This window comes from Dromaius novaehollandiae, chromosome 3 (genome assembly GCF_036370855.1).
Source record: "Dromaius novaehollandiae isolate bDroNov1 chromosome 3, bDroNov1.hap1, whole genome shotgun sequence".
Taxonomy (NCBI): domain Eukaryota; kingdom Metazoa; phylum Chordata; class Aves; order Casuariiformes; family Dromaiidae; genus Dromaius; species Dromaius novaehollandiae.
Window position 1 is genome coordinate 28,766,085 of NC_088100.1, and position 18,686 is coordinate 28,784,770.

The window sequence follows — 18,686 nt, forward strand, 5'->3', positions numbered from 1 at the left end:
CAATTTAGACATGCTTTTAATAAACATGAGCTTTTGTTTTTTAGAAGGACCAGTTATAAAGTACACCATCTTAATATTTACCATTAAGATGCTACACTACAAGACTTCTTTCAATAAAACAAAAGGTAACATACCATACAAAAGCAAATGCTTTGATTTGCATTATACCCTAATCTTGTTCCTGTTACGCAACAAAATATAGCTGGAAATAATTGTCTTTTTTAAACCTCCAGCTGAGTATGTTCCCATGTGTTAGTAAAAGCACATATAACATGTGAATTAAGAAAAAACCCCTGAGATGTGGCAGAGCTTACCTGAACACTTCTCAGCAGATCTGCTACTTAGCTGTCCAAAGCCTGTGAGTCCCTGAAATAGTGAGACAGAATAAACTCAGTGTAACCATCATGTAGCCTACTAAATTCACTTTAACATTTCAGATTCAAATGATAAAACATATGCTTCATAAACTATTCAAAAAGAGTTAGCATGCAACTCTAGCTGGAAGAGATTTTGTTCACAAACTGAACAGTACTAGGCCTCTAGTTTATTCTCATCAAAAAAGTAAACCAATCACATTGACAAAAAGCCACTGGAAACAAAAAAACTGTATTTAAAGGATTAACAGTTTTGGTATCCCTGCCATCAAGTCTTCTGTTCTTTCTTCATCAAAATTTAGGTTATATATTTGTTGTTAGCAAGAGTTGCATTACTATTATTGTTAATTTTAGTTCTGTTTATTACCTTGAGGGTTATGTATTGTAGAATAATTTTGTTGTCACTAGTTAATGTTAATTAGTTGTTTTAATAGCCTATATACCTATTTGTTATCTTTTGGTAGGTTTACTTTTTTAACTATCAGTAACTTAATAACTGAGAATATTTAACATTACTGTTGCACACTCAAAATTACAGAGTTACTATTAGTGTTACCTGTTTAACGTTTAGTCATCCTTTGAGTCCTGCGACATATTTCCTTAATAATCATCAGCCATCAATCTGATAGTCTCAAAAGAAATATCAGCCCTCTAAACTGCCTTCAAGGGCGGTGATATTTAGCACTGAAAATTACAAATAAAGTTTTTGAAGTTGAGTACCAACAAGTGGGCAGTGACACTGATGATTTGTTTATCAAGACAAATTGTTATATACTACAAAAATGCAGTCAACGCACTCCTCTGAGTGAAAACAAATACGTGAATCTATGCAATGCTTACATGTTGAATGGGATATTTAATGTGCGGGGAAACTCAAAGGTTGAAGAACTAGCATTTAGACAGTCTAACAGTGGTAAGTGGTAATCTTACCTCTTTAAACTCCATTACATTCTCACGAGAGACATGCTAATACAAACAAGTCAATCAGAGTTTGTGTTTAGCAAGATCAAGCTTAAGAGGATAGTTTAAAATCCATTTATTGTTCTAAAGCATTTTTTTCCATTAACATGTTATACATTAGTGGATACTAACCATGATTCATGTAACAGTTTAGTTTGTTAACTTTTAAATTATTTAACAACCAGAAGTTATTAATACAACTTTTAAAGTCTTACACAAGAAAATCTTAAAACAGGCTTGGGTTCATTTTTGTAATTTTTATATATAAAACATTTTAGGCATCTCTTGAAAAAGAAATAAAGCAGGCATTTAAAGCTAGAAAACAAGTAATTCCAAATTTAGTTTGTTACAAAAGGTTTCAGCTTTATTGACAAATTATGGCAAACATATTTGACAAAATTATGGTTTCCTATTTAGAGAAGCTTACACATGGAACTTTATGTGATTTTTTTTTTAACAAATACAGGTTAAAACACTGAACAAATTCAGTTAGCTACATACATACAGTAGCTGCTTGTTTTCAACCCCATTAAAACAGCATTTAAAATTAAATTTACAAACTTAATAACGAACATCTTAATCTAAACTAACATATATTAAAAAAGACAGGTTAAAACATCTTATCTACAGCTTGATTATTGTCTTGTTCAAATAAGAAGAGGGAAAAAAAGAATCATATTACAGTCTTTCAGCAACCCTAAACAAAAAGTCAGCCTTAGCTAGTATGTAGAGAGACTCAAGATCTGTAACAGTGTCATGCTTTTTAAGTTACACACAGCAATGAATACAACCAACAGAACATCATCTTTGAATGGCTTATAGACAATGCTTGCTAAAGATTTTTTGATTTTGTTTTTTAAGTCCGTGTTATAAAATAATACTAATGCCAATGTCACTCCAATGTTATAGGAAATACAGGTAGTACACAGGATAATAATGAGCAGTAATCCCTAGGATAGAAAAGAAATGGACTATTACTTGTCTTGTTGCTGTTTATGTGGAGACCACAGGCTATTAATTGTCTTTGAGATGAGGTCACAGATGAGGAGGACCTTCAATATCTACCATAGGGGTGTTCCCTGTAACCCCCTCTGGCTGACCTTGGAGGTGGTGCCTTTAAACTGGAACGGGTTGTGGCCCATTCTTCTTGTGCTAAAAACAGAAGAAAAGACATGTTTTGTAAATGTCTACACTTGAAAGAACAAAGTGATCTCACCACTAATGACTGTCAAAATTCTGGAGTGTTTTGGCTGAAAGCTTAACACAAACAAAATGAGATGGTGTTATGATCCATTTCTTCACCCTTCCCCCAAAACTTACAGAAAACTATCCTTTTACTTTTCTACACTGACAGCTTGTCTACCTCCAGATGAAAAAAAAAGTCTTCTTCGCTTTCAGCAGAGGATGAATATCTAGCTTAGTGGCAGTACAGTCAGCTCTGCAAACATCACTGCACTAGTCTGCCAGTTCAGAATTTATTCTATATTTTGGGCTTCTAGCACTTAAGCTAAAGCATCAATGTGAATAACATTTAATGCAGGTGGTATGTTAATAAGATCAGGAGTTGAATCATAAAAGGATAATTGAAATACATTTGATTTTCTACTTCCATTTGAGGCAAAAGAAAGAAAGAAAATAATGGAAGAAAAAGAATATGTAGAAATGAAGTTACTACATTAAGCAAAAGAGTTTTGCCAAATAGATTTTACTTGGCATTTTGTTTAGAATACATTTTTTAAATTTGTGCTAATGAAATATGTTGAAAAAAGTATATTAAAAAACATAAAACTAGCTCAGTTTGTACAGAGATCTTTACAGACAAGCTATTTCTGGAAGCTGAGCCCTCCAAAGGAGCAAGCAGGAGGCTACCTAGAGGAGTAGTCTGGTGGTTGAAGCTAGACCTCCAAACTTGAGCTCTGTCCTAAAGCAGCTAGGGGATTATCAAGCGCCTTCTCTCCTTTTGTCTGCTGCTGACATTCAATTGATCACACACACAGTGATTAAAGCGGTAATGCAAAAGTTGCACTATATCATCTGACTTATATCACATCTCAATGCAACGTCCCACCTAACAGTCCTAGAATACATCTGACATACACACATTCATCAGTCAGCTTCAAAATCTCAACATATCCCACACAAAGTCATCTGATAATCTACCAACCTTTTTAATGAAGTATAGAAGATATCCAGAAATTTCAGTGTGGCAAATGTTTGTTATTTTTAGCATTATTTCATTTTATTGGTGATCAGTATGTTTGCATTACAAATATGTGTAGAAGATTAATGCTTATAAAGTATAATTGTAGAAGTCAAGCCTTTTGATGCTGGGGAAAAAAAGAATGTTTTTTAATGTGCATAAAAGACTGGAAAGAGAAGGGTTTAAAAGATTTGAAAGTGTCTGGAAGATGATAGGAAAGGGAAGGAAAGCTGCAAATTGATGATAGAAGACTGTGCTTGGTATTGCTATCAAAACAAAATGAATTTATTACTGTATTAAAACAGGTCCTTTTCCCTAGGTCTACAGTGATGGAGATTTGGCTTCATTTATAAGATAGGTAATAGGCTGATATACCAAACTGTCCAGTCTTGGACCTCTGATGAAGACTTGAAACATCTGAGGTACTTGTCCTCATAAATTTAAAAATCCAAATGTGTACATTTTTTAAGGGGTATGTAATTTTTACATCATGATCCATAGAAAATTTTAAGAGTGCTTGTTGAAGAAATTAGCATTTCCCGAATGTATTTTCCTTGGTTAGGTTTTGTTTTAGGCTTTTGATACCTTACTCAGCCATGACATACTGAAATCAATACTCCTGACTCAGCATGCTCAATGAAGTACATTTATCTGGAATATAAACGTGAATGTTGCTGGACTCCCAGGTAGAAGAGCATAAGCTGTGAGTCAGTGTGGGATATATTAGCTGTGGTAGAACAGGGGCAAAATTATTCCTTCCTCATAGCCAGATACATATTTTTACTACATTTTTCATGTCACATACAACATTCTCATTTATTTTCTAATAAGCCAAGCAGGGATATTCTTGAGTTTGATTTGATCCCTGACACACCTGTAGAGAGAATCCAAGCCCAATTAATTTTTCTTTTTTCTTGTATTCCATTCCCACTACTGAAAGGAGAGACTGGGCTTTCTTCAGGTCATGGCCAGAAAACAGGTCCTTAAACAATGGATTGCTAACTTTTCAAAGGTAGTGTTTCTATTTTGCTTCACTCAAAGCATTGAAGAATTTTGTTCCCATTTTTAAAAGAAAAATCTAAACAAGAGAATAGAGTTTTCTATACAAAACAAAATATATACAATAGTACATGAGAATATTAAAAATCAAAATTATATTACTCATAAATTTCAAAGAAAGATGACCATATTTCCTTAAATTAAGTCTGCTGCTTTATTAGTGGAATGGTGTCTTCAATTAAATATAAAGAGGAACTTAAAAAATCTTTATCTCCCTTAAGAAATGTCAAAGATTTGCTTGTTTTGAACAAGGCTTTTAGAGTAATAGAAAACTTTTTCCTCTCAAGCAAAGGATTCATAACTATATCTTCTAGAATAGAACAAAAGCACAGTAAAAGGTCCATATTTTGGTTGCTTTGACCTCAATTGCTACAGATAACTCATTGAAGTCCAGTCTTCACTACCCTTAAATAGTTTATTCGTATTGTTTAATTATGATGAGCAAAAAATGACAAGACTCCCTAGTGAAATTAATACATACAGAGGGCTCTGTTTCTATTCTGTATCTTGATCAATGCTTCTATTAATACTAACAAAAAAAAAAATCCAATTAATGTTGAAAATAGTGATATCTGTGTACTGAATGTACAGGAAAATTAATAGCTAAACATCCTCTTTTTATTTGGAAAAAAATTTTCACAGAGGTGGTTAAGTGCAAGTTTCAAATAGATTTTTCAGTAATATGGTCAAATAATTGCTCCATATATGGGAATAGTGTGCTGATGCTATATTTTAGGTTTACTGTTTCCAAATCCTGTACAATACAATACTGTCAGCCATGACACACTTGTAGTCCTATCACAGGAAGTATCTGAGTAAAAAAAGTTAAGACAAAATCATATTAGCAGAGACTTTGTGACATAGAAATCTTACCTAGCTTACATAGGACCACAGTCTGTCTACCCATAAGGTAAATTTATTGGCCAAGTCACAGTTTCTTTTTTGGACAGGTCAGGAAGGTATGGGTAAACATGAGTAAAGGAGGAAGAGTTCTGCTGACCAAGGGATGAGAACTGAACTCTTGCTTTAGTTGTTGCATTGGTGGGTAGAAAAGTACAAAGATATTGATATTCAGCATAGAGAAACTCTTACAGAATAGTTGGGGAGCTACATAGTTGAAGAAAGGTGGTAATTGCCTACGTGCACTCCATTTTAGGGCAAAGTAATATAGGCAGGTTCAAATCACCACTGAAGGTAATTTATGGTTTCACCCTATGCTGAAATTGCAAGAAACACTCACACATTCGGTTACAGTTGAGAGGTGGATTCATAAAACACTGTCTCAGCTGAGACGCGGTTAGTGATTGCATTAGTTTAAATAGTCTTATTTTTTAATACAAAGTAAAACATGTTTACTTGAGACAGTGCTCATACAGGCAGATGCTATGTCTTAGCTGAGAGGCAATAGCCAACACCTGAGAGGTTATGGAATAAAACAAATTCCAGAAAACCCGTAATCTGGCAACCACCAGTAGTTTTCCCAATGCTTTAGAAAGGGGAGATTGTGATATTGGTATTGGTGACGGGAGATACTACCAATAACGAAGAATCATTTTTTCCCCAAATTATCACAGGGCAGAATACGACTTATGCTATATAGGGAACGCCTGGGCTCAGATTATTTCTTAAAATAGACGTGTGACCAGTCAGTAGAACCATTCAATCAAAGACCAGATCCAGGCCAATGCCCTGAACAGCAATATAGGCACATGCAGTATTTTTGCATGTTTGCCTCATGTTCAATTGTGAACGGGCCTAAGTGTGTGTAGGAGGAATATGTTTATCTTCTGCCTTTTATATTCTGATGAGCTTCATCTGCTCCTTTGGTATAGATGCTACTGGCCTGCCCCTCCTTTCAGATAGTCCTTCACTGAAATCACCAAAATTTCCCAAAGTCACAAGGGGTAAATTCCCCCCTCACACCACATCAGACCTTGCAAAGACAGTTTATAGGTTTCTGATACAGATTTCTTTCCAGTCTTGGTTTAAGCTGGTCAGCCATTAGTAACGTACAGACTATCATGGTACTGTAAATAAAATATTATATATCTATTGAACTTATTGTCAAACTTCTGTTTTAAAAAGGGTAAAAAAAATTGTTGATGCTCATAAAAAATTAATTCCAGCTGGCCATCTGCCTTTGAAGTATAAGAGTTGCCACTGCCTATTATACATATCATTTGACTTTTAAAAACTCTTCCTGTATAATATATTAAATCCAGCATATATGCATTTTCACTTTTTAGGAAAAAAACAATATCCCCCTCAGAAAATCAAAATACCCATCATTTTTTTACCTGACTAATTGGTGTATCTGATCTTGCTACAGATCTTGCTACAGCCACAAAAAGTGGGTTATATACCAGTGACTCCAGGAGTGAGCAGAGGTAACAGAAAGAAATCTTTACCAAACTGAAGCATTCAATTTAACGAGCCTGTTGTTTTTTAATGGGCATGATTTTGCTGCGGTATTTTGTTTTTGCTAACCACTGCTGACTTTTGCAGCCAGTAAGGAAATAGTTAGCTGGCTCTAGACTAAAATACGAAATGGTTAAAACTGGTATCAAAGACAGCCTTGGTAAAAAAGGAAATAATGTGCTATGAAAATAGAAAAACAAAAGTATAAAACATAAAAAGCATGTTAAAATTTTGGAAGCCATTTCTTTCTTCTCTGCAAAATGTCTTCACTTGAGCTACATCTCATCCTCTCATTATGTTGGGGAGGCTGGGGGTATGCCTAGATAAGGTCAGCAGCAGAACTTGAAGTGAGGCTCAGGCTAGTAAGTATTAGGAGTGGATGTCCCAGAAGAAAACTGGCTAGAAGCTGCTCTTGATATGGAATCAGAAGCATTTCTATTGTAATTTTCTTGTGCATTCCACTTATTTTCTTTTTCCTCGAGTTTCTCAGAACTCTCTCTTTTTGAGGGCTGAAGAAGTGGCAGCCCATATGATATAGTACTAAATCCTCAGGTCTTTCATCCTTACAGGGAATCAGTTTCCATACAGTGAATTCAAAAATCCAGCCTCTGCAATATGTTTCATTACACCCTTTAAAAATGGCATTTTGCTGTAAATGTGCTGCAGCTTCAATTACCCTTTACTGAAGTGTCACTGAGTTTGCAGAGAGGCCTTGGGGAGAAGTAAGATTTAGATTAAAAAAGAGAAGCTTTATTTATATAAATGAAAATGACTGAAGTAGTAAAAAACCTCACTAAATGTACAACACAAAGACAAAACAATTTTTTGTTTCCTTCAAGTGCCCTCCCTCACCTCCTGACTGAATTGCCTTCCTATAAAGGAGAAATGCACAACCTTTCTGCCAGTACTTACACGGTAAAAAAAGACATTGTTTTACCAATTTCAAGAAGCTATTTTTCCTTGACTAACGGTGTTCTTAAAGCAAATTTCTGCTGCGGCTGTACCAGCTTCGGATGGTGAACAAAACCAGAAACCATAATTTGTGGAAAAAGTCTCTTAGACTCTTTATTTCATTAGCATGGTGAACCTGTTTGGTTGATTCCTAATGTTAATGTGGAAGGATGATGCTCACAACTTATTTATATCTATTTGGTAATACCATCATCAAAATAGGAGAGGATGTTTAATAGCTAACAGCTCTTCTTGACATGGCATGATAGATTTTACTGTATTTATAGGTGAATTCGTAGCCAAAACACAGACAAAAGATTTGGGATTAGAGCCTTCAGCTGTGAAAATCCCGGTGTCTACCACTCAAATTGCAGTGAAGGGTTATATCTCTACTGTGGAGAGAGCAAGATACTATGAAGCAACACTATGAAGAGTCTCTGAACTGCACGATGCCAATATATTACAAGATGCTGCCCCGCCGAAAAAGAAATCAATTTATTAGTGTTTTTCCCTACAGGGATTTATAATGAAGGTTAATGTATCTGCATGCTAGGTAACTAAATTCTCCTGGATGTGCAAAGTTAGTTTTTCATATCTCAGCTCCAGGATTACGAGGTTCCCTTCTTTTTTCTTTCAGCACCAGTGGGGCCTTCTGACAATGGAAAGGTCTATCTTCAGGAATAGTCTTAAAGGCTGGAACCCATGTAGACTATTGAGCAGATTTGAGTAGACTGTTATCTTTCCACACATGCACAGAAACACCCTTCAGCCATTTTGGTACCCAAGGTGAGTTTCACTACGTTCCAATATCATTATATTATGTTTTATTCCATGCAAGGCAGGCTAGAATTGAGTAATTCCTTTATGCTGACACTGCTCTTTTAGACCACCAATTCTCCTTCAATTGGTGCCTAAGTACTGTATTAAATGTGGACTAAATTTTCATATATAATGTATACAAGCACTTCATGCATGGCAGAATCAGAACGAAAGCTAAAATTTCTTGCTTGGTAGAAATTTCTTTTTGTATCTGCCATTTAGGAAGGAAATAGTGCAAAACTATTTCAGTCTTGTATCAGCAAACTAGATCGCAATTAGCAGCCTTAACGATACTGAACACACGCACATAATTATGGCAGATCATTGGTACAAAGGGACTAGCCTAGTCCTAAATGACACATCCAAGGGTCTTAGTTGAGCACCTGGCCTAGGTAACTGGCAATCAGCCAAAGGTTGAAACCCCAATTAGTCAGCAGGAGAGCACACAGTGCTCTTTCATGCAAGTCACGGGCAAATTCAAAGATGCTCTGGTACACTCTGCATAGGAAACACAGCAGACTGTACAGGTCACATAAAAAGGTAAGCACACACAAGACCGAACCACTAGCTTGTGTCTATATTTAGTTTCACAGAGCATTTAATAGGTTGTGACCATACTAGCATATCAGTTGAACATCTGTCCCTCTAGTTAACACCGTCACTGAAATTCCAGGTCTGATCATCCTTCTGACCACCCTCTTCTCTAACTGTATGGGGCTATGTCCTTGTTTCTGAAGTAACCATCTGTTCATGTCAATGTTTAGTTCCATTTAGTTTTTCCATGTAATTTTCTTGGGTTTTTTTTAATAGTTCAGTAGTTCTCAATCCTCTTGGACCACTGAACCATTTCAAAATTTCTTGCTGACTACCCTGTACCTACCTTTATTACCTAACTTCATCAAAAACACAGCAAAAGCATTTCATTCTACTACTTCATCAGTTTTGTGGACCACATGGAGATCTCACATTTTGACCTACAAGGAACAGGAAGGACGCCACATCTCTGACATCTGTGAAAAGGAAGCAATTTTTGTTGCCTATTTTTTTAATAGAAAATAATTTTAAAATGCTTTTGAGCTTTAAGGAAAATGAACTGATGATATACCATATTTCCAGAAGTTTCAGTGGAAAAAAAAAACACGTATAAGTAAGTGGAAATCCACATGTAAATGGATTTCTTTACTAACCATTAAAATTATGCCAGGATGACACTAGAAAAAAAATGAAGATTACCATGTGCAAGTAACCAGAAAATATTTCTGCAACATGTCTTCAACTCCTCTACTTTGATTACTCTGATACTTCCAGATCCAGAAAGGAAGAAAGATTCCCTTTCAACATGATCCTTACCAGTCACAGGTGTCATGTCAGATTTTACGGAATACCAAACAGAACAGCAGGGCTTTCACAGCAAAACCTCCTCAGTATATAGCTTTGACAGGGACTGTGCCCCTAAAGGCACAGAGTCTAGGCAAAAGGAGTACTGCCCTGTTGCAGCCAACTCTCCCTGTCTCCTTTGGAGTGTATCTGGTTCTAACACTAACTGAAACACAGGAATATATCATTGCCAGTGCATGGGGAATGCAATGGAGGGATGCAGTAGTCTTACTAATTTCTGTGAATATATCATGATTTCCAACTTCCTACTTACTGGCAGAAGCAGTGGTCCCAAAAATAGGTTAGAAAGACTATTTTTGTTATTGCAATTGCATAGTTGGCTATACAGTGGAAGACCCTTTTTGTGATTTCCTCATAAAAAAATTGGTATCTTTGAGAATGCGTTATCTAGTTAATATTATTGTTACATCTATTAACAAAGACTGTAGGCAATAATACTTTATCAAATAATTAGCTATGCAGTGATTCCACTGCAGTCACTGACTATGACTTCTTTTCACCAGTGTCTTCACATATTTATCTGGCTACCTCCCTTGCCTAATTTTCTCACATCTCTTTTTTATGGGAGCCCCTAACTGCTGCTTTGGAAGGAACAAGCTACATTTACTACTAAATGACCTACATCCAAATTTGATTCCAGGTCCACGCTTTGGATCTACTATTTTGATTCTAAGAGTTTCACAGATGATCTTCTTTGGGATACAGTACTCATCAGAAGGGTGAGAGGAGAGAGTAATTTGATATAGTGCCTTCTAGTACAGAGCAGAGAAACGAACCCAGTATTTGCATTCCATAAAAAAATCTTAAAACTTGGGTGTGATATATAAAAATGGAATAAATCAGGGATGTATATTTTGAAGAATGCAAACACACACAGACAGGAAAAAAGGCTCAAAACATGCTTTGAAAGAGACAGAGAAGTTACTGATGAGAAGAGTGAAGCTTGGTTGTTCTTTGAGAAACTGTGAAAAATGGGAGGGGGAAAAGACAGCCTGAAAGTATTTGATGTTAATAAAGTCATGCGTTAATGAAGGGAAACTCACAGAGAATTTGGCTGAAGAGCAGGGGAGAGGTATAGTCCAGAGCTAGAAAGGTAATTAGGGGAGAATTGCTAATGAGCCTATGAATCAATGTGCCTAAGAGCTGAAGAGATGTGCAGAGTGGTCATCGTGTTTTAACACTAATTCCTTTTCCTCCTTTTCATTTCTGTGGAAAGAAACCCTGTGGAGTCTGACCTAAATCTCTCACTGATGCTCAGCCTGCCTTTTAGTCCATCTGCTCGAGTTGGCTTCCCTAGTCCTCTGTCCTTTTTCACTTCTGACTATCACCAATGCTATCAGGCATCAATGACTAAAAATTAAATCAGAAAAAAATTACAGAGAGCATGCAAAAAAAAATGAAGCCAATGATGAGGGACACAAAAGCATTTTTGCCTACACTTACAGGAACTGGGGGTGAAAGTGTAAGGGAAGAAAGTAAAAATGCCAGTTTAAGAAGCAGCATGTAAAAGTTCAAAGAGAGATTCACAAATATGGACATAAGAATTAAAGCTATAGATAGAAATTAGGTTATAGAGATGAACATGAAAACAGACATTGAAAGCTTGCTGGAGAGACAATGGAGAAAATGTATTTCATTTTATTAATAATTAAAAAGAAATTGACACAGGCAATTTAGGAACTGAGTGCTCAGGGTGCTGGAAGAATTTCTCAGGGAATTTGATGTTATTGCAGACTTGGTCCTCTCTCTGATGTTTCCATCCTTAGCTAAGAAGAAATGTTGCATGTTTGACTTCCAAAAACTATATGTAAAAGTTCTGGGCAGTATGATGGAAGCATAAGAGAGTTTATAGCTAAGGAATCTGCATGTGCTTGGGCATCAGGATTACTCTGAGTGTGGTAAACAATGCCCTCTTAACCAGTGATTTTTTGATTACTACATTGTTAGGAAATGCATTTGGGCAACCATAAGTAGAAGTTAAAGATTTTTATTGTGGGAATGCATATACATTTAGTGGGAGGGCCCTTTTAATTACACTGGCTACTTCTTTCAATTTGCTGTGTGCTCTCTGTGAATCAATATTTGGAACTCACTTTTATATAGGAAATTTAAGTTGTTACTATCATAAGCAACCAGCATCCTTGGTTTATGATTGATTGAAATTATATGTTAGTATTTTAGCACAGTTATTTACAATTCAGATTGTCTTTTAGCTGCTTTGGTCAATTGCTAGTATCCTCAGTGTGGGGCTGTAGATAGCTCTGATCCACTGTTTAACCAAAGAATTTAACTTAGGTCTTTTTTTTTCTTGCTGTCAAACTGAAAAAAACCCCTCCACAGTATCTTTAACCTGCGAAATTCCTTAGAATCTGGAGTTGCTAAATGCTTTCACTTATAAGAGAGAGAAATATACCCAACGTTGTTTCAGTTTTACTATTTTACCTATGTGGTATTGGGAATACAGAAAAATTCATAGCGGTCCATCTACTGTGAAATTCTACCCTGAACTCAGCTATTATCCTGTGCTTTAATTTCTGTTAGTACAAGACTCCAGTATAGCACATATTCACAACACCACTTTTTTTCTACTCTTCCATCAGCGTTTTGTAACCTTGTCATGGAATTTTCCAGCATTGAATACAGCTCTTTCACAAATGCAAAAGGAGCAACAATACAAGTACTTCAAAGGCAGATCACTCTAACAGATGCTTTACAATTTAAAGAAATATATATTAAAAGTATCTAATTTGCATATGGAGATGTTATTTTGTAATAATTTCTACATTTATACTCATTACTTATTTCCTGTATAATAGAGACCTGATCATTTCTTATTCCTGGTAAGTTATTTAACATCAGAATATTGCTCATACTTTTTGGATGCAATTTTACTCATTTCTGGTCAATTATTTTGGGACAGGTGGCCAGGAAGAGATAAAACGAGCTATTCTGTTTAGATAGTTAAGATATGTATAACAACAATTAAGATAGTGGTTTAATTTGATTGCCATTTAGCTTTTAATATTATTAGGAGCATAGAAGCTGCTTTTAATTCAGAAGAAAATAGTTTTCTTTCCTATGAGGAAAAAAATCTTCTTACGTTCTTTACAATGTCACCATACTGCATACATTTGGTACTGCATATATCACTACACAAGTGATGGAGGTAAGTGGAATTCAGGAATTGTGATTACTAGCCCTGCTCCTTGTTTGTTTAGTGACTTTAGGTACTTGTTTAATTTTTTTGTGGTATGGCTTCCTCACTGGTAAAATGAGACAATAACTACCTCCTTGGGGTGTTCTGAGATGTAGTTAATAGGTAAGAGAAAAGTACTATAGATGGGTGGAGTAGAACACCCAAAAGAAACCAGACAATTAACTTTAAAATGAGAGCACTGAAAATCAGAATGATTTTATTTGGATAATTCATTTTTTTCTGTCTTTACTAGCAAGCCTCTAAACTTCTCCCTTCTTGAAAAGGTGCGTGGAAACAAAAGTGTTAAGCAGTGGTTGGAAACTTTGCCCCACTCAAGCTAATGACTAAAGTTCTACTAACTTTGACACAGCCAGGATTTCACCCCATAAATCCACTCAGAAAAGACAGCTGCACTTTTCTTTTATCATATTTGGACAAGTACATATTATTTGAGAGAGGAATTCAAGAACAGGTTTTTTAGCATAACATATGCTTAGTTTTTCACTGTTCTGGTCTCTTTTCCCTTATCTGCAGAATCTGCAACATAGACAGGATTTTCTGACTTGGTATCTGTGCATTGTATAATTGAATCTATGCATTATGGGAAGAATAACTGAAGTGTCTATCCTTCACAAATCACAAATGGTACCTTTGCTATTTGAAATGTGTAGTCCTGTCAGAAGACAAAAAATGTTTTTGAAAAACAAGCATAAACCCACCATGCTTACTTATACTGTGCTAAATATCACTTACTTCGCCAAACCTACAGAGAGACCAGGGACTGCATATACACCAAACACAGCTTAAAATCTAAGAAAAATAAGAAAACCTTGTGGTATAATAGCCTTTTTGTGGACTTAGTTGAAACTGTTTCAGAAATCCTCTGTCCCTGTGCTTGATGACACCTTTCCCTCAAGAGGGCTAACAAAATCAACTGCATGGGTACGCCTAATCTATTGTAGTATTGTGAACTTCCCTGGCTTAGAGTAGTGGTAGAGAATCCTAGAAATCATCCAGCTGACTTGGCACCGAAGCAGATGAGAAGTGCTCATGCACCCCACTGCCAGCTCACCCTTAGGAGAAAGTAATGTCAGCTGGAGAAGGAGTAATGAGTACCTGGGGAAGATAATTCCTTACAAGGATTCAGCCACTTCTGCAGTGAACAGCTGCTTAAGACAGCACAGGAGTAGCACCAGAATACACAAGTAACCAGCTTAAGAAATTGCATGGGACACAAATTCATTTTTTAAAAAAAGCTGAAGAGACTAGACTGATTTGAAGAAAGAAATGGTTTGAATAATGACATAAGAACCTCCAGAAAAACAGGAGTATCTGAATGCTGAGGGGCGAAGAGGAACCTACAATGGGAATTTGGAGATAGCACTTAACAAGTCTAAACCCAAAGCACTTACATCTGCAGATTAAGTGCCACTGTGCCTGGGTTTAGGTGCATGGCTCCCAGACCATAAACCAAAATGCAAAAGTGCATAGGGAGAGCTAGTTGCTTCACAAGCACGTTTCCGAAAATTGCATATTGAACAGGGACTAGAAACAGCCAGCGAGAAAAGCTAAGCATGGAGAAGCAACTAGCTAAAAACATGACCCTTTGGAAGACTTGAGGAATGCTAATCAAAGTGGCAATGGAATCTATCCCCAGTTTCTCTGGGGATAAAAGCTTTCCACAGCACTTTTAGAAAGCTGGTCAGAACTTACTCTTTTGTCAGAACTTACTCTTTTAGTTTAAAATGCATCCGTAAGAAATGAAGGGGTGTGAGTTCGCATCTTCTGCTTAGCAGAAGAGCTAAAGGCGTAGCAGCTGAAGGAAGAGGGATACTTGGATTCATTCCCTTCCTCATGCTAAAGGGATTCAAATCCAGTTCTCCCAAATCCTGAAAAAAGTACCTTAGCTACCTTTGTGTAAGCAATTGAATGCACTTCTTTCTTCTGAGGTTTTGCTACTGAGCAGAATGAAACAGCAGTTGTGGAGTGAATATTTGAGAGAGGTGATGTGGCTTTTGCTGTGGCTGGGCCATTTGCTGTAAGTTTTTCTCTACTTCTTATTCAGTAAAAATATATTTTTCTCTGCATTTGGTTTGCTTTTACCAGAGGCCTTTAATATAAATTATATAAATAAGCTCAGCATCAACAGCAGTTGGGATTTTCTCCCACCTCAACTCAACCATTAGCTTTGATTCACACTCTCTTCATTTATTCTACCTTGCCCCACAAATATTGCTTTTCTATTTGCTGACTTGCACAGCTTCAGCAAGAAGGATGATTGGGGCATTCCCTTATCAGGAGACGTCACGCAGCTTGTGCCGTTATCAGTCTGAGAAGAGAACAGAAAGCTCCAACATGAGGATATTGCATCAAAGACGCACAGCATCTTCCCTTCTGCTTCCTTCAGATGTGTCTCAAAAAAAAAAAAAAAAAAAAAAAAAAAAAGTGCTACAGCATGCTCATCAGATCAAATTCCCAAGAAATTTAAACATCTGTAGGTGAAGCTGAACTGATCTTTCCCAGAAGGTCAGTGAGCTCAAACTGGGACAAAACGGCAGGGACTTAGGCAACTTTTGAGTCAAATAGGGAGTCCCCCTGCGAGTTTGGGAGCCTCAGAGCTAGGCAGCTAATGAGCAGGGACTTTTTGGATCACAGTTTTGAACTGAGTGAGCACCCAGAATCTTTGTAAACCATAGTTTGATTATTTTTTCTCTGGTTATGGCCCTAAGAGCTTTGATCCTATAAAACAAGCATTTACCTCTAGTTACATGACTTCATTGACACTATTTGATTGGCTGTAGTTAGGCACATACTTAAGATATTATTTGGATTTTTGCCAAAGAATATACAAGACATTTGGTAAGAGACACTTACTGTCTCTAATAACGTGGGTGTGAGATGAGAAGAATGTTGGATGAAGATGAATTTAAGCATACTTTGGAAAACTTGATAGAAGTAAGATGTGACAAGTAAGAAAGAGAGTAAAATGATTGACAAGCATTGTCGATGATCTTCAAATCATTTGAAATAAAATGTATATATGTAAAAATGAAAATTTACTTGTGGAGAACTTGCAAGTAGCTAAGGGATGTAATTCAACAGATAAATAATTTGCTGTTAATATCTTTAGACCATTATGGTCAAATAATATTTTAGTGAATATGCTGAAAAAGAATCAAATTATGGTAATGGCATTAAATCTGTATTTTTATCTTAAATAATGACAGAACATTATTATTTGGGCTACCATTGGTAACCTAACTATAATGAATGCTGCTAAATAAGTATGGCATTTTAAGTCATAGAATTAAATGTTTCACATAGAAGCTTGAAACTTACACATTGTAGGGTATTATTCTGTTAAATTAAACTAAAATGTGTGGGCATAAGATTTGATTTTCAGCTTCTAATTAACACAGTTTAAATGCAATAATTATACGTTCATTGTTTTTTATCCTCACCTTCTGTCATAACACAGGGGTGAGACAGACTATTAGCAGTGTTATTGTGAGATAAGTGTGAATATTATTTTCTTCTTATTTTCAGGAGAAATTAATTTTCTATTACTTTAAGGTGATACATTATGAAATGTGCAGTGATATGATATGTCATGTCTGGAACTATGTAGATGTTTATTTCTATATGAACCTCAGAATGACAAGGCTTTGGATTCTCCAAATCTACAACTCCCAGTGTGAAAGGCAGTAAAATGATTACATGAAATACTACATATGATAAGAAAGTTTTGCATGATTTATTTATTCTTATTCTGTCATATACAATGATTTATAGTTCAGGAGTAATAGAGGAATCACAGCAAGTCTCTATAAATTAAAAGCACTCTCTTTTCTTGTGCTATGTGTGGATTTTTCTGCAGTGTTTTCTGCATAATTTACTAAAGTACAAACACTTTAGCATATACAGTGACAGATTTAAATATGGAATTTTATAAAGAGTTATAACCTAATTAAAACAGTGATGTGACAAAACAGCAGTAACTTTAATATCATCACACAGTCGCCATCATAGCTGAATTTAAAGTGCGCTCACTTTTCTTACAGTCTTCCAAAATCATACTTTTATAACAAATCATAAATCTCTTCTGAGGAAATGAATACTATTTGGGAGACAGCTAAGGTGATTCCTCCAGTAAAAGAGTTGAGAAAATTTTTCAGGAATCAAGAAAATATCTGTGGCAGTTCATTCTGTCCCACAGAGTAGGAACTGAAGTACACAGGATCTATGATACCCTGGTAAGCATCTATGAGATAAGAATGACAGAAGTAGAAAGGACTAAAGGAAGGTAATCTATTTGGTCTATTTCTGCCCATATTCAATAGAAGTCTTCAATGAATTCTCTTTCTGGTGAGAGAAATGCAGAAACACAGAGATAAATCTATACAGGAGAACTCAGGAACACTGCTGAGGTCCCAGGGCTGGGTGCACACCTGGTGCCCGCTCAGAGAGAGATCCAGTTGTTCATCAGATGCCTCTCTTCCCCAAAAAACAAATGTGGGCCTGCAGGCTCTTGGCACACACTGGCACCTTCTGGAACAGAACCAGGACACATCTGGCAAGGCCACCAGTCTGGGCAACTGGGGAGGGATCAGGACTCAGACACTTTGTCTATGTTAACAAATAGTGAATTACAAAAAAGATTAATCTGCAGTGTGAAGCAGCTGATGCAGAGGACCTGATGTTCATGCTAGGTCTCTGGAGGTTTTCTTTTCTATTTCAGATTCGCCCTAGTTTGATCCTCTGGACTGAATACTCATGAACAGCCAGAGTGCATCTTCTGATTTAGTTTCGATTTAACAAAATCAGATCAGGCACTCTGGTGTGAACGGAAGTACTGTAAGTGAAGGCAATCAGGAAATCTGCTTCAAAAGCACATTCCTGGTCCTATGCTAGTGTAGCAACACCCAGAATGCACTGAACTGCCTGCCTGTTGCTCTGTCTTGGCACAGCTGAAAAAATCTGCTATACCAGAACAACCTGAGTCCTGTTGCAGACACCTACTCAATGCTAAGATGCGCCAAGTTCTCAAAATCAAAGAAACTTTCCTTTGGTATGTTGCCAGCGATATTTCCTATCAGATATCATATGTACGTGCTCAGTTTACAAACATGGACAATCAGTTTGCATTAATAATGCAAATTAATAATTAATCAACTAGCATTAGCATCTTAACTGTAATCACAAGCTATGTGAAGTCAAGCATTGCAACGAGCACAATAAAACCTATGTCTCTTATGTCTGTTTATCAGTCACTATCCTGTTTGAATGCTTTATTTCCTATATTTGAAGACTG

The 18,686-nt window shown here is 36.2% G+C and overlaps 1 protein-coding gene across 5 annotated transcripts in view; it reads right to left on the reverse strand.

Moving 5' to 3' along the window:
• The window catches only part of KHDRBS2 (KH RNA binding domain containing, signal transduction associated 2), a 414,201-nt gene that overhangs the window by 27,450 nt on the left and 368,065 nt on the right, over positions 1–18,686 (reverse strand). For 3 of the 5 annotated variants that reach the window (XR_010388234.1, XR_010388233.1, XM_064508626.1), the window contains exons 9-10: positions 2,435–2,486; positions 315–366 (exon numbers count right to left, since the gene is read on the reverse strand). Coding sequence is in view for 2 of the 5 variants with exons in the window: in XM_064508626.1 (XP_064364696.1) it covers positions 342–366; positions 2,435–2,486 (77 nt within the window). In the remaining 3 variants the exon portion in view is untranslated. Of the gene's footprint in view, positions 1–312; positions 367–1,395; positions 2,487–18,686 lie in introns of those variants that run through there. The other 2 variants (XR_010388232.1, XM_064508625.1) reach the window with 2 other exon arrangements.